This window comes from Pleurodeles waltl, chromosome 6 (genome assembly GCF_031143425.1).
Source record: "Pleurodeles waltl isolate 20211129_DDA chromosome 6, aPleWal1.hap1.20221129, whole genome shotgun sequence".
Taxonomy (NCBI): Eukaryota; Metazoa; Chordata; class Amphibia; order Caudata; family Salamandridae; genus Pleurodeles; species Pleurodeles waltl.
Genome location: NC_090445.1, coordinates 4,332,384 through 4,357,657, shown reverse-complemented (window position 1 = coordinate 4,357,657; position 25,274 = coordinate 4,332,384). Strand labels below are relative to the sequence as shown.

General features: G+C 53.8%; 2 protein-coding genes across 2 annotated transcripts in view; both read right to left on the bottom strand.

Moving 5' to 3' along the window:
- Positions 1-1,231: 1,231 nt before the first annotated feature.
- On the bottom strand, positions 1,232-4,443 carry LOC138302239 (uncharacterized). Its single transcript, XM_069242558.1, has 4 exons — positions 4,341-4,443; positions 3,050-4,189; positions 1,581-2,930; positions 1,232-1,461 (listed from the first exon to the last, which is right to left on the bottom strand). Exons 1-4 carry the CDS (start codon positions 4,441-4,443, stop codon positions 1,232-1,234), a joined length of 2,823 nt encoding a protein of 940 aa, XP_069098659.1.
- Positions 4,253-25,274, bottom strand: part of ENG (endoglin) — a 186,963-nt gene continuing 165,941 nt past the window's right edge. The window contains exons 14-15 of the mRNA XM_069236953.1: positions 10,071-10,172; positions 4,253-6,120 (exon numbers count right to left, since the gene is read on the bottom strand). Coding sequence (XP_069093054.1) covers positions 6,002-6,120; positions 10,071-10,172 — 221 coding nt within the window. The 3' untranslated portion in view covers positions 4,253-6,001. The remainder of the gene's footprint in view (positions 6,121-10,070; positions 10,173-25,274) is intronic.

Below are 25,274 nucleotides of genomic sequence, written 5' to 3'. Positions count from 1 at the left end.
TCATAAACTGTGAACGTCACGGGCCAGGGTGGTGTGGGCTGTGAAGGTTACGGGCCAGGATGATGTGGGCTATGATGGTCACGGGTTCAGGGTGATGTGGGCTGGGAAGGTCCTGGGCTGGGGTGATGTGTGCTGTGAAGGTTATGGGCCAGGGTGGTGTGGGTGTGAACACGGGTCAGAGGGGTGTGAACATGGGACAGAGGGATGTGAACACGGGTCAGGGGAGTGGAAACATGGGTCAAAGGAATGTGAACATTGGTCATGAGAGTGTGACATGGGTCAGAGGAGTGTGAACACGGGTCATGAGAGTGTGAACACAGGTCACCGGAGTGTGACACGGGTCAGAGGAGTGTGAACACTGTTCACAGGAGTGTGACATGGGTCAGAGGGAGTGTGAACACGGGTCAGAGGGATGTGAACATGGGGCGGAGGGATGTGAACACGGGGCGGAGGGATGTGAACACGGGGCAGAGGGATATGAACACGGGGCAGAGGGATGTGAACACGGGGCGAAGGGATGTGAACACAGGGCGAAGGGATGTAAACATGGGGCAGAGGGATGTGAACACTGGACAGAGGGATGTGAACACTGGACAGAGGGATGTGAACATGGGGCAGAGGGATGTGAATACGAGTCTGAAGAGTGTTGACATGTGTCAGAGGGGTGTGGACATAGGACAGAAGTGGGCATGAGTGATGTGGTCAGGTTATTATAGGGTGCAGAGGGTATGGATGACATACTTCTGCATGAGTGAGGCGGGGGTACGAGAGCGGTATACAGGCGTGACTGTTGCAGGGAGGGTAGGAGGACCCTGGCGGGGACGTATGAGTGATGTGGAGATGGTACTGTCAGGGAGAAGGGATGGTTATTACAGAGAGGGTGAAAGAAACATGGAGATGGCATGAGTGACACAGCAACTGTAAGAGTGACATAGCAAGAGTGTGAGTGACTCAGCTGTAGTATGAGTGACGTAACAGAAATATGAGTGACTCAGCTGTTGTATGAATGACATGGCGGAAGTATGAGTGACTCAGCTACATTATGAGTGACATAGCAAGAGTATAAGTGACTCAGCTATGGTATGAGTGACCTGGCGAGTGTATGAGTGACATGGCAAGAGCATGAGTGACTCAGCTACGGTTTGGGTGACATGGCCAAAGACTGAGTGACTCAGCTACAGTATGAGTGACTCAGCTATGGTATGAGTGACATGGCCAGAGACTGAGTGACTCAGCTACAGTATGAGTGACTCAGATATGGTATGAGTGACATGGCCAGAGACTGATAGCTGGCTGTGACAGAGGACACCCCAGAAGTGTCGGACTGATAGCTGGCTGTGACAGAGGACACCCGTGGAGTATCAGACTGATAGCTGGCTGTGATGGAGAACACCCGTGGAGTATCAGACTGATAGCTGGCTGTGAAGGAGGACACCCCTGGAGTATCAGACTGATAGCTCGCTGTGACGGAGGACACCCCTGGAGTATCAGACTGACAGCTAGTTGTGACAGAGGACACCCCTGGAGTATCAGACTGACAGCTGGTGTGAAGGAGGACACCCCTGGAGTATCAGACTGACAGCTGGCTGTGACGGAGGACACCCAGGGAGTATCAGACTGACAGCTAGTTGTGAGGGAGGACACCCCTGGAGTATCAGACTGATAGCTGGCTGTGAAGGAGGACACCAGTGGAGTATCAGACTGATAGCTGGCTGTGACGGAGGACACCCCTGGAGTATCAGACTGACAGCTAGTTGTGAGGGAGGACACCCCTGGAGTATCAGACTGATAGCTGGCTGTGACGGAGGACACCCCTGGAGTATCAGACTGACAGCTGGCTGCGACGGAGGACACCCAGGGAGTATCAGACTGACAGCTAGTTGTGACGGAGGACACCCCTGGAGTATCAGACTGACAGCTGGCTGTGAAGGAGGACACCCGTGGAGTATCAGACTGATAGCTGGCTGTGACGGAGGACACCCGTGGAGTATCAGACTGACAGCCAGTTGTGACGGAGGACACCCCTGGAGTATCAGACTGACAGCTGGCTGTGAATGGGGACACCCGTGGAGTATCAGACTGACAGCCAGTTGTGACGGAGGACACCCGTGGAGTATCAGACTGACAGCTGGCTGTGAAGGAGGACACCCGTGGAGTATCAGACTGACAGCCAGTTGTGACGGAGGGCACCCCTGGAGTATCAGACTGACAGCTGGCTGTGAAGGAGGACACCCGTGGAGTATCAGACTGACAGCCAGTTGTGACGGAGGGCACCCCTGGAGTATCAGACTGACAGCTGGCTGTGAAGGAGGACACCCGTGGAGTATCAGACTGACAGCCAGTTGTGACGGAGGACACCCCTGGAGTATCAGACTGACAGCTGGCTGTGAAGGAGGACACCCGTGGAGTATCAGACTGACAGCCAGTTGTGACGGAGGGCACCCCTGGAGTATCAGACTGACAGCTGGCTGTGAAGGAGGACACCCGTGGAGTATCAGACTGACAACTGGCTGTGAAGGAGGACACCTGTGGAGTATCAGACTGACAGCTAGTTGTGACGGAGGGCACCCCTGGAGTATCAGACTGACAGCTAGTTGTGACAGAGGGCCCCCCTGGAGTATCAGACTGACAGCTGGCTGTGAAGGAGGACACCCGTGGAGTATCAGACTGACAGCCAGTTGTGACAGAGGACACCCCTGGAGTATCAGACTGACAGCTGGCTGTGAAGGAGGACACCCGTGGAGTATCAGACTGACAGTCAGTTGTGACGGAGGGCACCCCTGGAGTATCAGACTGACAGCTGGCTGTGAAGGAGGACACCTGTGGAGTATCAGACTGACAGCCAGTTGTGACGGAGAACACCCGTGGAGTATCAGACTGATAGCTGGCTGTGAAGGAGGACACCCCTGGAGTATCAGACTGATAGCTGGCTGTGACGGAGGACACCCCTGGAGTATCAGACTGACAGCTAGTTGTGACGGAGGACACCCCTGGAGTATCAGACTGACAGCTGGTGTGAAGGAGGACACCCCTGGAGTATCAGACTGACAGCTGGCTGTGACGGAGGACACCCAGGGAGTTTCAGACTGACAGCTAGTTGTGAGGGAGGGCACCCCTGGAGTATCAGACTGATAGCTGGCTGTGAAGGAGGACACCAGTGGAGTATCAGACTGATAGCTGGCTGTGATGGAGAACACCCGTGGAGTATCAGACTGACAGCTGGCTGTGACGGAGGACACCCAGGGAGTATCAGACTGACAGCTAGTTGTGACGCAGGACACCCCTGGAGTATCAGACTGACAGCTGGCTGTGAAGGAGGACACCCGTGGAGTATCAGACTGATAGCTGGCTGTGATGGAGAACACCCGTGGAGTATCAGACTGACAGCTGGCTGTGACGGAGGACACCCAGGGAGTATCAGACTGACAGCTAGTTGTGACGGAGGACACCCCTGGAGTATCAGACTGACAGCTGCCTGTGAAGGAGGACACCCGTGGAGTATCAGACTGATAGCTGGCTGTGACAGAGGACACCCGTGGAGTATCAGACTGACAGCCAGTTGTGACGGAGGACACCCCTGGAGTATCAGACTGACAGCTGGCTGTGAATGAGGACACCTGTGGAGTATCTGACTGACAGCTGGCTGTGAAGGAGGACACCCGTGGAGTATCAGACTGACAGCTAGTTGTGACGGAGGGCACCCCTGGAGTATCAGACTGACAGCTGGCTGTGAAGGAGGACACCCGTGGAGTATCAGACTGACAGCCAGTTGTGACGGAGGACACCCCTGGAGTATCAGACTGACAGCTGGCTGTGAAGGAGGACACCCGTGGAGTATCAGACTGACAGCCATTTGTGACCGAGGGCACCCCTGGAGTATCAGACTGACAGCTGGCTGTGAAGGAGGACACCCGTGGAGTATCAGACTGACAGCCAGTTGTGACGGAGGGCACCCCTGGAGTATCAGACTGACAGCTGGCTGTAAAGGAGGACACCTGTGGAGTATCAGACTGACAGCTAGTTGTGACGGAGGGCACCCCTGGAGTATCAGACTGACAGCTAGTTGTGACGGATGGCACCCGTCGAGTATCAGACTGACAGCTAGTTGTGACGGAGGGCACCCCTGGAGCATCAGACTGACAGCTAGTTGTGACGGAGGGCACCCGTGGAGTATCAGACTGACAGCTGGCTGTGAAGGAGGACACCCCTGTGCCTGATTCACTTCTGTTTCCATTTGTACAGTACAAGCTGATTCTCTGTTCATTGTTTCAAACTTTAATAACAGTAATAATAGAAGCACAATAATAGTAATAATAGTAATGAGATCGCAGGCTACAGACATCTCCCGGGCTCTGCTCGCTGCTGTTCTTCAGATGGGTAAACATAGAGGCTCGGAGGTGCGTCGTGACCTTGTGAGGATGCTGTGACCTTGGGGTCCACCATGGCCTGTGCTCAGAGTTCCAGTTTTGAATTAATCAATAATCCATAATTTTCCTTTGCTATAGTAATGCAGGGCCCTTGCACTGCACATGCTCTGATTGGTTAGAAATCATCCTTCCTCGTGTGGCCGTGGGCCAGTTGTACAAAGCATTTCTATGGTCGCAAACGCTCCGATTCAGTGTTTTCAACCGTGCAAATGCATTTCAGATGTATTCATTCCATTTTAGGAGTTGGAAATATTTCCTGACTCCTAAAATAGGATTCTGAATGGATATCGATTCGGTTTTTGGATGGGGCACGTTGTAGGCGTCGCTTCCAAATACTGAATCGGTGTGGTATGTAATAATGCTTTGCAACCGAAATCCAGTTGCGGATATTGACAGTTTGATGATCTACAATTTGGGTTGGTAACTCATTCACAAAAGGGAAGGGGCCACTGACTACTATCAAACAAAATGAAGAAAGTAAACTTTTCTGTTTAAAAGCAGCCCTGCTGTCTAAGGAAAATGGGCTTCATTAATTAAAAAAAAGGAAGCAATCAGTGATGGAAAGGTCTGCTGCCCCCAGCTGGCCACCTTCCTTCTGGTGGCCTCCACCTGGAGTGAGTACAATTTACACTCTACCTCATGAATATTAGTCACACAAGTTACACTGCCACTCACACCAAATCAGAATTTTTGGAATCAACCTTTTCGTACAAAGCTCAGTTTGAAAAATTACTTACTGGTCACAAAAACACTAGTTGCAAATTCTAAGAAGTATTTAACTAGCAGTAAATAGTACAACTGGCCGTCAGACTCATGGTATACCCATTAATATTTCAGGTGGGATCCAGGGAGGACGTTTCATTGGTTCCTGGGTTCCTCTCTCTTGACTGTGAGTGGAGCTTTGCCTCCCCAGAGTTTGAGCTTTTCTTCAAACCCCGGCTCAGGCATAGTGCCTAAATAGGGCACTCTCGTTCAGTGACGCTGTGCTGGGTTACCATGAACACGAGGCCTGGGCCGATGTCTGAATTAACAAGATGGCAGACATGAAGAACACTGCAGTGTGAGTGTCAGGCCACCAGCGGAGGACGCAGAGGTGGGAAGAGGAGATGGTCGCCAGCAGGGGCATCAGCGAGCAATGTTCTGGTGGCTCCTCCTTGCTCAGTCTACTCAGGGGGCGGTGTCCTTGTTTCCACGCATGGTCCAACATTAACAAATGGGCACCGCTATCCATGTTCCGCTACCTCCAAGCACCTCCTTACATTGCGGAACAAGGTGTCAATCTGGGCTCTGTAAGTCTTTTTGTTGATGCCATACCTGTCCCCCAATAAATAGTGAGAGTCTTTGCCTCCCCAAGCGGGGTCAGGCAGGGCGCGGACCAGCGTGTAGGCCGCAAGTCTGTGGTCATCTTGTGCGTCAGTTGGTCCCCAGGATGTGCTGCTCTAGTCCAGGTGGAACCAATCCATCTCCGAGAGGCTCACGTGCCAAAGCAAGGTACTTCCTGGTCCGGCACATGAGCAGCCAAAACTGGAGCATCCTCAGAGCAGCCGTTGGTCGTCGGGTGCCTCCAGCCCTCGCTACGCCATGCTGCTGGTGGAGCAGGGCGTGCTTTGGGTACTTCCAATGCTCTGGTTGGCACTGCTGCTCTCCGAGGCTCCCGCCTTGATGGCCACTGGCTGCTTCCTGGTGGAGGAACCTGTGGTGGGAACAAAGAACCTGGTCAGTTTGAGGTGTCTACTGCAGAGGACAACTATACTCACTGCGCGTTGACCATGGCAGGGGCCTCTGCTGCTGAGGCAAGAAAATGATATCTTAGTTACGCTGCTGCAGTCAACCACAGAGATTCACAGCGGAAACCTGGTTGGACTCTCTTCAACCAATCCAACTGCAGATTACTGCAGGATGCATGGGTTTAAATGGTTCCCCATCCCTGCGGAAATTACTCCTCAATGGCGTATTTATTTACGAGTTTACCACATCCAGGAACAGATACATTGTTTTCACTGGAGAACTCCATCCGGGTGAAGATTACTGAATGACATTTATGTTTACACTGATTTACCCCACCCAGTTGGACCTCACTCAAGGTGAGATTGGTCTACACTGCCGAATGAACTGTCGATTCCACAGTTTACCCGGCCAGAGAGAGATTAGCCTATAGTGTAGCACATGACACAGGCTTTAGGCAGTAACTCAGTCACAAGTTCACTTCAGCTCAGACATAACTGCTCCCTGGCGCAAGATGCAGATAATCCATGTCCACAGGAGTCCCCAGGAGCTCTGAACACCCAGCTGAAGAGATGGACACTCTGAACGAGACCACCCTGCACATGCGCAACGTAAACAACTCTTGGCCCCCTAAACAAGACAGGACAACAAACTCTGCTCAATTTAAAGCATAATATTTCATTCTAGTGTTTTACATCAATGTCCGTGAACTCAGCAGCGTGAGGACCCTGCTGGGCACCGTCCTGCAGACAGATAAAATATAAGGAAGGAGTGAGGCCGATTTATCATGTGGAGGAGGGTGGCGGTAAATCCGACAGGGTGACGGAGTAAGCTACTGTTGCCCCCCGAGCTCCTGCGATGACCGCCAAGCCTGTGGTTCCTTTGAAGCGTCGGCAGGAGGCGCTGTCACGATGGTTCCTATCAATGCTTTTCTAAGTTTGACTGGCGGCTCCGAAGCGGGATTTTCTTTTTGAAAATGAAAAAACTCTGCCCTTCTCACTAGGGGAGTCATATCTCACGGCAAGAAGGGCATTTTTATATTTTACTGTCCTTTACCAGCTGGGTTTTCCTGGCGGGGGAGGGCAGTAAAAAAAAGCGATATGTCCGCTCATCAAAATGGGAGGGTGGACATATACCCATCTTCCGACGCCCCTTACTACGTCGGACCATCGGAGAAGTCTGGCCACAGCAGAGGCGGAGTAGTCGCCACCCTTGTCAAACTACGGTCCTCGTGCGTCTCGTTCGGCGGGGGGACCACTGTACTGCCGTAAGGATACGCCGATACCCCGATATACCAATGAACCTGCAAGCCCTACAGCTGTTGGATAAAGATTTCAACAACTCATCTCTCCAGGTGCGGAGGCGTAAACCACACCTTTCACCCAAGGATTGATGTCTCCATAGTTTTAGAACCAGACATTTTCAAGGCACACTCCGCACGCATTATTGTTGGTGCCTGGTGATGATGGACGTCTGGTGAAGAGGACACACTCTCCCTGCCCACTGGTGGCCGCTGTAAGCTCCTGCAGAGAACGAGGGGGTCGCCCTGGCTCTCCAGAGTAAAAAGGGTGACGGGCCATATTTACACAGAAGTGGCGCAGCGCTGTGTCACTTTAGAAACGCAGGGATGTGCAGTATTTAAGTGAATATGGCCCACCCCTACATTTACCCCTGCGCTGGCACTAAATCTGCAGCCAAGCGCCAACATAGCCACCCTTGCGCCATCGTTCAACAGTGTCTGCATTGAGGGGTGTGATTGTTTATGTGCAGGAAGATGTCCGTTCCTGCACATAAACTATCTACAATGGTGATTTGTTACTTGTGTGTGTGCGCTGCAGAATGCAGCAGACATAAAAGTTAGCAAATCGACATTGTTGAATGATTATGTGCAGGAAGGGACACCTTCCTGCACATAAACAATCATTGATGGTGTTCTGCTCTTTCTATGTGTGCTGCAGAATGCAGCGCACGTAGAAAAAGCAAGAATGAGAAGATTCCTTGTAAATCTAGGTCAGCATCAAAAGCAATGGATGTTGTGGTGTAACCCCCACAGCAACACCCACTGCACGTCCCTTTGACACAGAAAAATGAGTCGGAGGAGCCCATATTTACAAGACGGCGTTAAGCCACAAAAAATGAATTAGCGTTGCCTTGTAAATATGGTGCAGTGCACAGCGCACAGCGCTACAGGAGGGTCGCTAAACATGACGTAAATCTGCCCCATGTATTCCTGGAACGTGATCTGAAAATCAGCCGGCCTCTGAAACATGGTGCCCAGTGCAGCCTGGCCATATATAGCAGAGGAATGCTTGATAGGATCTGCCCCGTGATCAATATCACATATCCTGCCCCCCAGCCAAATGCTGCCCAAAAGGGGGATAAAATCACTTTGTTTACACTAACTTTAGCCCGAGTGGAGATTAGCGTACCGAGTATCGGACTACACTGCTTTGAGCCAATCAGAGTGGAGATTAGCGTACCAATATCGGATTACACTGCTTTGAGCCAATCAGAGTGGAGATTAGCGTACCAATATCGGATTACACTGCTTTGAGCCAATCAGAGTGGACATTAGCGTACCAATATCGGATTACACTGCTTTGAGCCAATCAGAGTGGATATTAGCGTACCGAGTATCGGATTCCACTGCTTTGAGCCAATCAGAGTGGAGATTAGCCAGTGGTGTATCAGTTTACACTGTTAGCCAATGAGAGTGCACTTTAGCCGACGGAGTACTGGATTACACTGTTTTAGCAAGAGTGAAGGTTAGCGAAAGGTTGCTTAGTCTTCATCTAGTCGGGTGTATACTGATGATAGTATTTTCATTCATTTCAGACAGTCAGAGTGGAGATTTATCAAAAGTGGATCAGTTTACACTGGTAGAGATGAATCAAAGGCAGAGGAGTATCAGTTTAGACTGCTGGCCAATCAGAGTAGAGATGAATCAAAGGCAGAGGAGTATCAGTTTACACTGCTGGCCAATCAGAGTAGGGATGAATCAAAGGCAGAGGAGTATCAGTTTACACTGCTGGCCAATCAGAGTAGAGATGAATCAAAGGCAGAGGAGTATCAGTTTACACTGCTGGCCAATCAGAGTAGAGATGAATCAAAGGCAGAGGAGTATCAGTTTACACTGCTGGCCAATCAGAGTAGGGAAGAATGAAAAGACAGGAGTGTATCAATTTACACTGCTGGCCAATCAGAGTAGAGACTAGCCAGTGGTTTACGAGAGTTTAGGCGCCGAGGTAGGGCGATTTGCCTGCTGTGTAGTGACTTGTTTAGGTCAATTACAGTGTAAATTTGCCAGATGTTTTAAACAGCCAATCGGTGAGAACTTCTGACAACAGTTTCTTTGTTTCATTTACCTTTACCAATCATAATGCAGCTGGGACAATGACCTTATGGCCTTTATGAATCAAGAATGGAAAATAACAGACACTGTCAAGGCTTCACTGGTGCAAGCCAATCGAAACCGACAACAGACACAGTGTGCAGGGTTCACCGGTTCAAGAGAATAGAAACTGACAGACACAGTGCAGGCTTCACTAGTGCAAGCCAATAGAAATTGACAACAGACACAGTGTGCCAGCTTCACTGGTGCAAGCCAATCGAAACCGACAACAGAGACGGGTCTTTCTGTTTACACTGGCCTTAGCCACAATCACACTGACTTCACCAGTAAGGTTGGAAGTTAGACAATGATTGACACTGGCTTTAGCCACTCATTCTTCAGCTTCCACCAATAAGAGTGAAGATTAGACAATGATCCACCCCGGGTTCAGCCAATAAGAAATTAAACAGACCATGTTGTTTGATTCGCAGTGGCTCTGACCTATCAGTGCTGAGATTAGACAATGGAATAGTGCTCAACCTTGGCGTGTCCAATCAGAGTGCAGCATAAGTGTTGCGGGTACTTACGGGTGTGGCTGTAGATGAACCACAGGGCAGCGGTCAGCAGGGCACCAATCAGGAAGGCTCCAAAGGTGATCCCCAGCACTGAGCCAGTGCCCAGCCCTTGATCTGCAACACACAAGCGAGGGTTAGAGGAAAGGCAAAGATTACATGTGCTACAACAGTAGATGTTACATGTATGTAACCACAATACAAGCAATCACACGTGCAACCATAATACAGGCAATCACACATGTAACCACAATACAAGCAATGACGTGCAACCACAATACAGGTGATCATACGTGCAACCACAATACAAGCAATCACACGTGCAACCACAGTACAAGCAATCACACATGCAACCACAATACAGCTGATCATATGTGCAACCACAATACAAGCAATGACATGTGCAACCACAATACAGGCGATACTGTGCAACCACAATACAAGCAATCACACATGCAACCACAATACAAGCAATGACATGTGCAACCACAATACAGGTGATCATATGTGCAACCACAATACAAGCAATCACGCGTGCAACCACAATACAAGCAATCACACGTGCAACCACAATACAGGCGATACTGTGCAACCACAGTACAAGCAATCACACATGCAACCACAATACAAGCAATCACAAGTGCAACCACAATACAGCTGATCATATGTGCAACCACAATACAAGCAATAACATGTGCAACCACAATACAGGCAATACTGTGCAACCACAATACAAGCAATCACACATGCAACCACAATACAAGCAATGACATGTGCAACCACAATACAAGCAATCACATGTGCAACCGCAATACAGGCAATACTGTGCAACCACAATACAAACAATCACACGTGCAACCACAATACAAGCAATCACACGTGCAACTGCAATACAAGCAATCGCATGTGCAACCACAATACAGGCGATTATGTGCAACCACAATACAAGCAATCACACGTGCAACCGCAATACAAGCAATCGCATGTGCAACCACAATACAGGCGATTATGTGCAACCACAATACAAGCAATCACACATGCAACCACAATACAAGCAATGACATGTGCAACCACAATACAAGCAATCACATGTGCAACCGCAATACAGGCGATACTGTGCAACCACAATACAAGCAATCACAAGTGCAACCCCAATACAGGCGATACTGTGCAACCACTATACAAGTAGTCCCAGTGCAACCACAATTCAGACAATCACACATGCAACCACGATACAGGTGATCACACATGCAACCACAATACAGGCAATCACACACGCAACCACACTACAAGCAATCACACGTGCAACCACAGTACAAGCAATCACACGTGCAACCACAATAGAAACAATCATACGTGCAATCACAATATAGGTGATCAAACGTGCAACCACAATAAAGGAGATCACATGTGGAACCACATTACAGGTGATCACATATGGAACCACAATACAGACGATCACACAAGCAATCACATGTGCAATCACAATACAGGTGATCACATGTGCAACATCAATACAGGTGATCACATGTGCAACTTCAATACAGGTGATTACATGTGCTACCACAATACAGGCAATCGCACATGCAACCACAATACAAGGGATCACATGTGTAACCACAATACAGGTGATCACACAAAGAACCACTCAAACACATTCCTGGAGGGTCCATGAGATGCTCTCCTGAGGCCTTGCACACAGAGGCTGTCTCCTCTCAGACACATTCCTAGAGGGCCCCTGAGATGCTCTCCTGAGGCCTTGCACACAGACGCTGTCTCCTCTCAGACACACTCCTGGAGGGGCCCCTGAGATGCTCTCCTGAGGCCTTGCACACAGACGCTGTCTACTCTCAGACACACTCCTGGAGGGCCCCTGAGATGCTCTCCTGAGGCCTTGCACACAGACGCTGTCCCCTCTCATGGAGGGTCCCTGAGATGCTCCTCTGAGGCCTTGTACACAGACGCTGTCTCCTCTCAGACACATTCCTGGAGGGGCCCTGAGATGCTCTCCTGAGGCCTTGCATACAGATGTTGTCTCCTCTCATGGAGCACCCCTGAGATGCCCTCCTGAGGCCTTGCACACAGACGCTGTCTCCTCTCAGACACATTCCTGGAGGGCCCCTGAGATGCTCTCCTGAGGCCTTGCACACAGACGCTGTCTCCTCTCAGACACATTCCTGGAGCGCCCCTGAGATGCTCTCCTGAGGCCTTGCACACAGATGCTGTCTCCTCTCAGACACACTCCTGGAGGGGCCCCTGAGATGCTCTCCTGAGGCCTTGCACACAGACGCTGTCTCCTCTCATGGAGGGTCCCTGAGATGCTCCTCTGAGGCCTTGTACACAGACGCTGTCTCCTCTCAGACACACTCCTGGAGGGGCCCTGAGATGCTCTCCCGAGGCCTTGCACACAGACACTGTCTCCTCTCAGACACACTCCTGGAGGGGCCCTGAGATGCTCTCCTGAGGCCTTGCACACAGACGCTGTCTACTCTCAGACACACTCCTGGAGGGCCCCTGAGATGCTCTCCTGAGGCCAGGCACACAGATGCTGTCTACTCTCAGACACATTCCTGGGGGGCCCCTGAGATGCTCTTCTGAGGCCTTGCACTCAGATACTGTCTCCTCTCAGACACACTCCTGGAGGGCCCCTGAGATGCTCTCCTGAGGCCTTGCACACAGATGTTGTCTCCTCTCATGGAGGGCCCCTGAGATGCTCTCCTGAGGCCTTGTACACAGACGCTGTCTCCTCTCAGACACACTCCTGGAGGGCCCCTGAGATGCTCTCCTGAGGCCAGGCTCACAGACCCTGTCTCCTCTCAGACACATTCTTGGAGGGCCCCTGAGATGCCTGAGGACTTGTACACAGACGCTGTCTCCTCTCAGACACACTACTGGAGGGCCCCTGAGATGCTCTCCTGAGGCCTTGCACACAGACGCTGTCTCCTCTCAGACACATTCCTGGAGGGCCCCTGAGATGCTCTCCTGAGGCCTTGCACACAGACGCTGTCTCCTCTCAGACACACTCCTGGAGGGGCCCCTGAGATGCTCTCCTGAGGCCTTGCACACAGACGCTGTCTCCTCTCATGGAGGGTCCCTGAGATGCTCCTCTGAGGCCTTGTACACAGACGCTGTCTCCTCTCAGACACATTCCTGGAGGGGCCCTGAGATGCTCTCCTGAGGCCTTGCACACAGATGTTGTCTCCTCTCATGGAGGACCCCTGAGATGCTCTCCTGAGGCCTTGCACACAGACGCTGTCTCCTCTCAGACACACTCCTGGAGGGGCCCCTGAGATGCTCTCCTGAGGCCTTGCACACAGAAGCTGTCTCCTCTCATGGAGGGTCCCTGAGATGATCCTCTGAGGCCTTGTACACAGACGCTGCCTACTCTCAGACACACTCCTGGAGGGGCCCTGAGATGCTCTCCTGAGGCCTTGCACACAGACGCTGCCTACTCTCAGACACACTCCTGGAGGGCCCCTGAGATGCTCTCCTGAGGCCAGGCACACAGATGTTGTCTCCTCTCCTGGAGGGCCCCTGAGATGCTCTCCTGAGGCCTTGCACACAGATGCTGTCTACTCTCAGACACATTCCTGGGGGGGGCCCTGAGATGCTCTTCTGAGGCCTTGCACTCAGATACTGTCTCCTCTCAGACACACTCCTGGAGGGCCCCTGAGATGCTCTCCTGAGGCCTTGCACACAGATGTTGTCTCCTCTCATGGAGGGCCCCTGAGATGCTCTCCTGAGGCCTTGTACACAGACGCTGTCTCCTCTCAGACAAACTCCTGGAGGGCCCCTGAGATGCTCTCCTGAGGCCACGCACACAGACCCTGTCTCCTCTCAGACACATTCCTGGAGGGCCCCTAAGATGCTCTCCTGAGGCCTTGTACACAGACGCTGTCTCCTCTCAGACACACTACTGGAGGGCCTCTGAGATGCTCTCCTGAGGCCTTGCACACAGACGCTGTCTCCTCTCAGACACATTCCTGGAGGGCCCCTGAGATGCTCTCCTGAGGCCTTGCACACAGACGCTGTCTCCTCTCAGACACATTCCTGGAGCGCCCCTGAGATGCTCTCCTGAGGCCTTGCACACAGACACTGTCTCCTCTCAGACACACTCCTGGAGGGGCCCCTGAGATGCTCTCCTGAGGCCTTGCACACAGACGCTGTCTACTCTCACACTCCTGGAGGGCCCCTGAGATGCTCTCCTGAGGCCTTGTACACAGACGCTGTCTCCTCTCAGACACACTCCTGGAGGGCCCCTGAGATGCCTGAGGCCTTGTACACAGACGCTGTCTCCTCTCCTGGAGGGCCCCTGAGATGCTCTCCTGAGGGCAGGCACACAGACGCTGTCTCCTCTCATGGAGGGCCCCTGAGATGCTCTTCTGAGGCCTTGCACACAGACGCTGTCTCTTCTCAGACACACTCCTGGAGGGCCCCTGAGATGCCCTCCTGAGGCCTTGCACACAGACGCTGTCTCCTCTCAGACACACTCCTGGAGGGTCACTGAGATGCTCTTCTGAGGCCTTGCACACAGACACGGTCTCCTCTCAGACACACTCCTGGAGGGGCCCCTGAGATGCTCTCCTGAGGCCTTGCACACAGACGCTGTCTACTCTCAGACACACTCCTGGAGGGGCCCTGAGATGCTCTCCTGAGGCCAGGCACACAGATGCTGTCTCCTCTCCTGGAGGGCCCCTGAGATGCTCCTCTGAGGCCTTGCACACAGACACTGTCTCCTCTCAGACACATTCCTGGAGGGGCCCCTGAGATGCTCTCCTGAGGCCAGGCACACAGACGCTGTCTCCTCTCAGACACACTCCTGGAGGGCCCCTGAGATGCTCCCCTGAGGCCTTGCACACAGATGCTGTCTCCTCTCAGACACACTCCTGGAGGGCCCCTGAGATGCTCTCCTGAGGCCTTGCACACAGACGCTGTCTCCTCTCAGACACACTCGTGGAGGGCCCCTGAGATGCTCTTCTGAGGCCTTGCACACAGACGCTGTCTCCTCTCAGACACACTCCTGGAGGGCCCCTGAGATGCTCTCCTGAGGCCTTGCACACAGACGCTGCCTACTCTCAGACACACTCCTGGAGGGCCCCTGAGATGCCCTCCTGAGGCCTTGCACACAGACGCTGTCTCCTCTCAGACACACTCCTGGAGGGCCCCTGAGATGCTCTCCTGAGGCCTTGCAGACAGACGGTGTCTCCTCTCAGACACACTCCTGGAGGGCCCCTGAGATGCTCTCCTGAGGCCTTGCAGACAGACGCTGCCTACTCTCAGACACACTCCTGGAGGGCCCCTGAGATGCTCTCCTGAGGCCTTGCAGACAGACGGTGTCTCCTCTCAGACACACTCCTGGAGGGGCCCTGAGATGCTGTCCTGAGGCCTTGCACACAGACGCTGTCCCCTCTCATGGAGGGGCCCTGAGATGCTGTCCTGAGGCCTTGCACACAGATGCTGTCTGGTCTCAGACACACTCCTGGAGGGTCACTGAGATGCTCTCCTGAGGACTTGTACACAGATGCTGTCTCCTCTCATGGAGGGGCCCTGAGATGCTGTCCTGAGGCCTTGCACACAGACGCTGTCTCCTCTCATGGAGGGTCCCTGAGATGCTCTCTCTAGGCCTCCCTCACACTTCCCTCTCTCCTGAGACACTCTCCTCCGCTCACAGACCAGTCTCTTCCTGTTTTCGCCTCACTCAGGGCCTCTGTTGTTCTTGGCCCAGGCTCAGGGGCAGACTGTCCCCTCTCTTCCTCTGGCCTCTCATCCTTCTGTGTCGAGGGTCACAGCACAGTCCTTCCTGAGGAGAGCCAGGACAGTCTCCATGGAGACAGGCCGTGGCGTCACTCCCCAGCCCTGGCCTCTCAGGCCCCTCACTTCCTGGGGAGGAGCCCCCCCCCCTCTCTTGGATGAAAGTTTGTTGCACAGTTTAGGAAGTCTGTGCATTCCTGCTGGACTCGACTATCCATCACATCCCTGGAAGAGGCCATCGTCTTTGTTGTTGTTTGTCATCAAAGCAGTGCCTGGGAGGCCAGGGCCCCCCCATGTGACCCCCCCATCCCTCACCCAGACCATGCTGAGACTGAGGGGGTGGGATGGGTCCCTCACCCAGACGTGCTGTGACTGAGGGGGTGGGAGGGGTCCATGCTCCGGGGCACAGGCCCTTGTTTCTGTAGCCCTGGGAGGCCAGGGCCCCCCCATGTGACCTCCCCACCCCCATCCCTCACCCAGACCATGCTGTGACTGAGGGGGTGGGATGGGTCCCTCACCCAGACGGTGCTGTGACTGAGGGGGTGGGAGGGTCCATGCTCCGGGGCACAGGCCCTTGTTTCTGTACCCCTGGCAGAGACCCATCGAGTCCATAAACTGGTCTGCATGTCTTCATCACGTGTGGGCATCTGTGCAAGTTGTGGGTTGACTTCTATGTGGTTTGCCCACGGTGGCGTGACGTCCTCCCCGGGGGTTGCGTGACGTCCTCCCCGGGGGTGGCGTGACGTCGCGTTTTCTCCTCTTTCTATGTCTGGTGCATTCTGCAGCACATATAGAAGGAGGCAGCTGCCTCCATTGATTGTTTTTGTGCAGGAAGGGGCCAGTGTAGCCATGGGGACGACTCCTCAGATGAGGGGGTGTTCCTAGCCTTCAACTGGAAAACGGGCCCCACAGGTGAGCTGCAGATTCCAGGGGGAAGTAGACACTTCCACCACCTACTGGTGAATGGAATCCCAGCCACTGCACTGAGAGACACCTGTACAAGTCACACAATTGTGCATGACAGTCTGGTGCTCTCAAACCGGTACATCCCAGTAAAGACTGCCAGGGTAAGGGTTATCCCAGGGAAAGTCACTGATAGACCAGTAGCTGTAGTGCCTATAGAGATAGATGGGTCCCTTAGCTGAAGAAGGGTGGTAGTCAGTACAGACCTCCCCCTTGACTGTGTCCTTGGAAATGACCTCCCAGAGGTTGGTCAGAGCACAAAAGAGGAACTGACTCAGTGCCAATCCTCTACCAAGGATTCTGGAGGTGCTGCCCCTGCAGTGAGTGCAAGTAGGCCACAAAAGAAAAAGGGAAAGCAGAAGAAAAGGAAAGGTGGGTAACCTTTAACTAAGGCACCAGAGAGCCAAGGGGTTTCTACTCCATTATGGAAGAACTCCACTGTTGGAACTGGTGAAGCCCAGCTGGACCCCCAAGAATGCTTGACTAGTAAGACATCTGCTCAGCCTGAGTTGGCAGCTCCTCAGCTGGCAGAAAGGAGAGTGGAAGGAGGGTGTTCTTTGCAGGATGTAGAGATCCCCCACTCCCTTACCGCAGACAGGCACCCTGAACCCCAAGAAGCCTGTAACGTAGCCCTGTCCCCTGTGGGTATGGAGCTAGAGGTGTGGTTCTGGGCACTGACAGCTGTCAGTGGCCTCTGCTGGGTGTTAGCCTTTATGGCTGCTGTCCTAGGCCTGGTGGTCTGACCCCATGCCAAAGAGCAAGTTAGGCCCCCTGACCTTGTTGGTCATGGTGGGGTTACTCCAGCTGTGGGCAACTTCAGGGAGTAAGCTAGGGGTGACTCTGGCTAAGATAGGAGCAGAGGTGGACACCCCTCACCCTCAGGAAGGAGAGAACACTAGAGACTACTGCTGCGCTCCTGGAGCTGTTGCAGGGGTCACGCTCCCACAGGAAGTGCTCCCACAGGAAGTGACCTGGACAGTGCGATGCAAGGCAGAGCAGGGCCTACTACCAGGTGGCTTGCTTCCTTGTCCTCGCCTGACAGACCAGGAAGACTTCCCCACAAGTGGGTTACACTCCTGGCCTGTTGGCTGGCGGGGCTATGTAGTAAGCTGGGCTCTAGTTGTAGTACGCCCCAGTTTCTGTTGCCTGGTTAGTATGTTTTGGACTGTAGCGCACTAGCATCCCGCTAACCAGGACCCCAGTGACTGCTCTCTCCCTTAAATTTAGTTTCTAGTAACCTTCTTACACCCACAATTGGCATACTGGTGCACCTATGTAAGTCTCTAGTATATGGTACTTACGTACCCAGAGCAGTGGTACACCAGGGGTCCCCCATGGGCTGCAGCATGTATTGTGCCACCCCTGGGGGCCCATGTAAACTATATCTGCAGGCCTGCCATTGCAGCCTGTGTGAAAGGGTGCAAGCACCCTTTCACTGCCAAACCTGACCATTGCACCTAACCGCAAAACTACACAAAGGACAGGGGAGTGACCACCCCCGTCCAGCTCCTCGCCTAGGGAGGTGCACAGACCACTTGATTCAGCCATCTTGGAAATAAGATGTGCAGGTGCCCCTGGGAGCATCTGACTGCTTAGGCCAGGTGGGTGACGTCCCTGACCCCCTCTGAAAGGTGGGTCCCTGCAGAGAGTAACCAACCCTCCTTTAAAGTTATTTAAGGGCTCCCTTGTGAGTGGGTCCTCAGATGTGTCAAGCAAGACACTACAAGGAACTTTCGACAACAAATCTTTTGCTCCTGGCCTCTGGAACAGCTGCTGGTCTTTGTTGGAACCGAACAAGTCTACTTCTGGTGGGACGGCTCCCACTGCAATATTGTTTCTATAGATCCTGCAAGAATTCTGCAAAATTCAAGGCTGTGCATCCTCCAGGGTCAGAAGGTTTATGTTTGCACCTAGAAGCACGAAGGAATCTCCCTTGGAGTGAAGGACTCACTCCCCTGCATCCGTAGGCACCTCAAGACAACATCGACTGGCTGGTGGGGTCTGCTATTCCCAGACATCTGAAGATCCTGCAACACAGGTGGTGAATCTGTGGCCTCCTCTGGGTCCTGCTTGTCTTCTAACCAACTTGGGAGACGAGGTGCCACTGGGCTGGAACCCCTGTGCGCTGCAACTGTTGCACTTGCCAAAGCTTGTTGACTCTTTCTCCAGGAGGCACCGTGATGTCCTGGACTCCAGCACTCTGCAGTCTGAAGATCAGCCCCTGTCCTGCTGCTCCTGTGATGTGGGACTTTTGTTTTGTTGTGCTGGTGAGGCCTCCTTGTTTCTTCCAGATGTCCAGCAGCTGTGGGTCACATCATGGGGGCTCCATCAACGTCTGCTGGCCTTCCTGTGTGCTGAGGACCAGTCCCGAATCCCCCTCCTGGGTACAGTCTCCTCGACCTTGCTGGTACCCATAACTTTGCAGATGCTTCTTCAGCTCCTGCTTGTATTTGCCAGTGCTTGTTGGTGACCTGGCTGGTCACTGACTCTCCTGCAATCTGGAGACCATCGAAGGGCAGCTCGCAGGTGACTCCTGGGGTCTTCTGCAGCTCCTGGACCCCGCAGATGGACTTCGTCTTCCACCGACTTGCAGGAAAATCCTCTTCAGGAGGGTGGGCATTGCCACCTGCACCACCTGGGCACCTCCAAGGGTGCCGGACTCTGTCCCCTTCTTTTACAGGCCCTACAGATCTGGTATCCGTCCCTGGGTCCCACCAGCCTGGTCCACGGGTCGTGACAGCAGCTGGACAATGACTTCCGAGAGACTGGCCTTGCTGCAGTGCCCCGCGCCACAGGAAAGGGCAGGAATACGCCAGATTTACAAGGTACAGTGCATTTCTATCCTCTCCTCTTGGGCTGATGCACACATTGCTGCCTAGTGCCAACCCAGGGACCCTTTCACCATAGTGCAAGCGTGCCTGAGTTGTTGGCAGGATTGTTTGTGTGGGAAGACATTTCTTCCTGCACAAAAACAATCCAGGGAGGCGTTTTCTTCTTTGCAGCCCACATAGAAAGAGGAAAAGAACAAGGAGAAATCAAGCTATTTCTGCTCTTTGCCTGCTGTGTGGAGGCACAGAGTTATCCCATATCCAGATTTACAGATTCTTCTAGACCTGGGAATGCGTCAGAAGCCATGGGTGTTGCGTGGGGTAAGGCAACGCAGGGACTTGTGTGGCATGACTATGAGGCCCCGAAAAGCCAGGCAAGGTGGCTCCTGTGGCCTCCGAGGAGTGGGCCTGCACTGTGGCTCAGGGGCTTGTAAATAGCTCCCTGGGTTTGATGCCCCCCCAACTTCCAGAGTATTCAGATGCTTAAGGGAGGAGTTTGAGGCCTCAACAGGGAGAGTGACCCTGGGCCCAGCCAGAGGCTGCCTGGAGGAGGCTTCAAGTGGAAGAAGACACTGCAGGCCAGTGGTACCAGGTACTCACCTAGGTACTCACCTGCACAAACTGATGCTGAGATGTATCTGGCCTTAGGTGCACATTACAGGGGTGACCTCCAAGGCATGAAGAGTGAAGGCAAAGGCTGACAGGGGCATAGTGTGGTCAGTGAGATTGGGGGGGGGCTTATCATACCACACCCTTGAACTATGGTGAACGCCCATGCTTAACGTCACACACCCCTTGCACTATGGCGCAACCCGGTGCTTAAGGTCACACACCCCTTGCACTATGGTGCACGCATGGTTTTAAGGTCACACACCGCTTGCACTATGGTGCAAGCCAGTACTTAAGGTCACACACCACTTGCACTATGGTGCAAGCCTGTGCTTAACGTCACACACCCCTTCAACTATGGTACAAGCCTATGCTTAAGGTCACACACCCCTTGCACTATGGTGAACGCCTGTCCTTAACGTCACACACCCCTTGCACTATGGTGCAAGCCCACGCATAAGGACCCAACCCCTTGCGCTATGGTGCAAGCCCATGCAGCATGCTTTAGGACAACCCCCCCCCCTTGCACTATGGTGCAAGCCTGTGCTTAACGTCACACACTCCTTCAACTAGGGTGCAAGCTTGTGCTTAAGGTCACACACCCCTTGCACTGTGGTGCAAGCCTATGCTTTAGGGCACACACCCCTTGCACTATGGTGAAAGCCTGTGCTTAACATCACACACCCCTTCAACTATGGTGCAAGCCTGTGCTTAACATCACACACCCCTTGCACTATGGTGCAGGCCTGTGCTTATGGTCACACACCCTTTGCACTATGGTGCAGCCCGGTGCTTAAGGTCACACACACCTTGCACTATGGTGCATGCATGTGCTTAAGGTCACACACCGCTTGCACTATGGTGCAAGCCCGTACTTAAGGTCACACACCCCTTGCACTATGGTGCAAGCCCATACTTAAGGTCACACACCCCTTGCACTATGGTGCATGCATGTGCTTAAGGTCACACACCCCTTGCACTATGGTGCATGCATGTGCTTAAGGTCACACACCCCTTGCACTATGGTGCAAGCCCATACTTAAGGTCACACACCCCTTGCACTATGATGCACGCCTGTCCTTAATATCACACAACCCTTGTACTATGGTGCACGCCTGTGCTTAACGACACACACCCCCCTTGCACTATGGTGCAGGCCCGTGCTTATGGTCACACACCCCTTGCACTATGGCGCAAGCCCGTACTTAAGGTCACACACCCCTTGCACTATGGTGCAAGCCCATACTTAAGGTCACACACCCCTTGCACTATGGTGCATGCATGTGCTTAAGGTCACACACCCCTTCCACTATGGTGCAAGCCCATACTTAAGGTCACACACTCCTTCCACTATGGTGCAAGCCCATACTTAAGGTCACACACCCCTTGCACTATGATGCACGCCTGTCCTTAATATCACACAACCCTTGCACTATGGTGCACGCCTGTGCTTAACGTCACACACACCCCTTGCACTATGGTGCAGGCCCGTGCTTATGGTTACACACCCTGGTCACGCACTATGGTGCAGGCCCGTGCTTATGGTCACACCCTGGTCACGCACTATGGTGCACGCCTCTGCTTAAGGTCACACACTGCTGGTGCAAGCCTGTGCTTAATGTCACACACCCCTTGCACTATGGTGCACACTTGTGCTTAACGTCACACACCCCTTGCACTATGGTGCAAGCCTGTGCTTAACGTCACACAACCCTTGCACTATGGTGCACACCTGTGCTTAACGTCACACACCCCTTGCACTATGGTGCACGCCCATATTTAATGTCCCAATCCCTTGCGCTATGGTGCAAAGTGCCGAGAGTGCCCAGCACAGGGCGAGAGAATGACTGCTGCAACCAGTGAGCTGCGCCGCAGTCCTGCCCTTTCCATTTCACGCAGTGCAGTGCAGCGCAGCATTGTTTACTGCTGTCCTGTGCTGCGCTGTCGTGTGCTGCGCTGTGCTGCACTGCCCACTGCTGCCCTGTGCTGCGCTGCACTGTGCTGCAGTGCACTGTCCTGCCCTGTCCTGCACTGCGCTGTGCTGTCCTGCGCTGCATTGTCCTACGCTGCACTGTGCTACACTGTGCTGTGCTGCGTGCTGTGCTGTCCTGTGCTGCGTGCTGTGCTGTCCTGCGCTGCGCTGTCTTGCGCTGCATTGTCCTGCGCGGCACTGTGCTGCGCTGCGTGCTGTGCTGTCCTGCGCTGCATTGTCCTACGCTGCACTGTGCTGCGCTGCGTGCTGTGTTGTCCTGCGCTGCATTGTCCTACGCTGCACTGTGCTGCGCTGCACTGTGCTGTGCTGCGTGCTGTGCTGTCCTGTGCTGTCCTGTCCTGTGGGAATTCTTTGTAAGTTTGGCCCAGAGAGTATGGAACATGGCCGCAACATTGAGGGCGACACCAATGTTGGTGTGCGGCAGGTGCAGCAGCACCCGTCACACATGTCACTGCCCGTAAATTGGGCAGTGACATGCGCGACGGCGGCCTGCACGGGGGCCCCTGCACTGCCATCCGGGAGGGAACTCTGTCCCATAACTGAGACTCCAGGCAGGAACTCTGTCCCATTCTGGCAGGAACTATATCCCATGACTGAGACTCCAGGCAGAAACTCTGTCCAAAACTGGGACTCCAGGTGAGAGCTTTCCCATCCGGGAGGAGCTCTGTCCCATCCGAGAGGGAAGTTTGTCCCACCCGAGATAGAACTCCCTGGAGTCTTAGTTATGGGACGGAGTTCCCACCTGGAGTCTCAGGTATGGGGCAGAGTTCCCACCTGGAGTCTCAGTTATAGGACAGAGTACCTGCCTGGAGTCTCAGTTATGAGCTATAGTTCTATCTCGGGTGGGACCGAGTTCCCACCTGGAGTCTCAGTTATGAGACAGAGTTTTCCCCGGAGTCTCAGTTATGGGACAGAGTTCCTCCCTGGAGTCTCAGTTATATGAGAGAGTTCCCTCTCGGATGAACAGAGTTCCAACCTGTATTCACAGTTATGAGAGAGAGTTCCCGCCTGTAGTATCAGTTATGGGGCAGAGTTCCCACCTGGAGTCTCAGTTATGGGACAGAGTTCCCACCTAGAGTCTCAGTTAGGGGACAGAGTCCCCCCCTGTTGTCTCAGTTATGTGTCAGAGTTCCTCCCTGGAGTCTCAGTTATGAGACAGAGTTCCCTCCTGGATGTGACAGAGTTCCTCCCTGGAGTCTCAGTTATGAGACAGAGTTCCCGCCTGTAGTATCAGTTATGGGGCAGGGTTCCCACCTAAAGTCTCAGTTATGGGACAGAGTTCCCACCGGAGTCTCAGTTTGGGACAGAGTTCCCTCCTGGATGTGTCAGAGTTCCTCCCTGGAGTCTCAGTTATGAGACATAGTTCCCTCCTGGATGTGACAGAGTTCCTCCTTGGAGTCTCAGTTATGAGACAGAGTTCCCGCCTGTAGTATCAGTTATGGGGGCAGAGTTCCTCCCTGGAGTCTCAGTTATGAGACATAGTTCCCTCCTGGATGTGACAGAGTTCCTCCCTGGAGTCTCAGTTATGAGACAGAGTTCCCGCCTGTAGTATCAGTTATGGGGGCAGAGTTCCCACCTGGAGTCTCAGTTATGGGACACAGTTTCCCCCGGAGTCTCAGTTATAGGACAGAGTTCCCTCCTATGGCCTGGGCTTCTCTGAGACAGCTCAGTCACGGGACTGACATCTGCTCACATTTTAGAGACAACAAATATTTCTCCGAATTGGTGTTAAAAATATCCTGGGGGGAGGGAGGCAGCGCCCATAGACGGCTGTGGAGGCAGATAGCGCCCTGAAGGGGCCCAGAGGGGGACTGACCCGCAGCCAATGGCCACACCCCGCAGGGCCAGAAACAGGACCGGGTGTGTGAGGGACGTGCCTGTCTGTCCCTCCTTGAGGGCCCTGTCCAGGGTATGTCTTTCCTGTCCTTGGACAGTCCTTAGCGCCAACACACCGCCTGGGCTCCTGTCCAGGGTCTGTCCATCCTGTCCCTGGACAGTACCTAGCGCCAACGCTCACGTCCAGGGGTCTGTCAATGCTGTCCCTGGACAATCCTTAGCGCCAACACTCCGCCTGGGGTCCTGTCCAGGGGTCTGTCCATCCTATCCTTGGACAGTACCTAGCGCCAACACTCCGCCTGGGCTCGACCTGTCTAGGGGTCTGTCCATCATGTCCCTGGACAATCGTTAGAGGAAACGAGGGGGCAGCTTAGGAACACAGATACTCTATCTGGAGGGCTGGGCAGAGTCAGTCACAAGGGTGTGTGTGTGTCCCTGAAAGGCCAGGAGGGCTGGGAAGAATCAGTCACAAGTCAGTCACAAGGATGTGTGTGCCTCTGAAAGGGGTGCTAAGGTGAGAGTGGGGGAAAGCTCTGGGGGCAGGATGAGAGTGGGGGAGAGCTGTGGGGGGCAGGGTGAGAGTGGGGGAGACCTCTTGGGGGGGGGCAGGGTGAGATTGGGGGAGACCTCTGGTCCAGGGTGAGAGTGGGGGAGACCTCTGCGGGGGCAGGGTGAGAGTGGGGGAGACCTCTGGGGTCCAGGGTGAGAGTGGGGGAGACCTCTGGGGGGGCAGGGTGAGATTGGGGGAGACCTCTGGTCCAGGGTGAGAGTGGGGGAGACCTCTGTGGGGGCAGGGTGAGAGTGGGGGAGACCTCTGGGGTCCAGGGTGAGAGTGGGGGAGACCTCTGGGGGGGGCAGGGTGAGAGTGGGGGAGACCTCTGGTCCAGGGTGAGAGTGGTGGAGACCTCTGTGGGGGCAGAGTGAGAGTGGGGGAGACCTCTGAGGGGGCCAGGGTGTGAGTTGATGGGGAGCTCTGGGGGGGCAGGGTGAGAGTGGATGGAGAGCTCTGGGGGGCCAGGGTGAGAGTGGGGGAGAGCTCTGGGGGGCCAGAGTGAGAGTGGGGGAGACCTCAGGGGGGCAGGATGAGGGTGGATGCAGAGCTCTGGGGGGCCAGGGTGAGTGTGGGGGAGAGCTCTGGGGGGCCAGTGTGAGGGTGGATAGGGAGCTCTGGGGGGCCAGGGTGAGAGTGGGGGGAAACCTATGGGGGGCAGGATGAGGGTGGATGCAGACCTCTGGGGG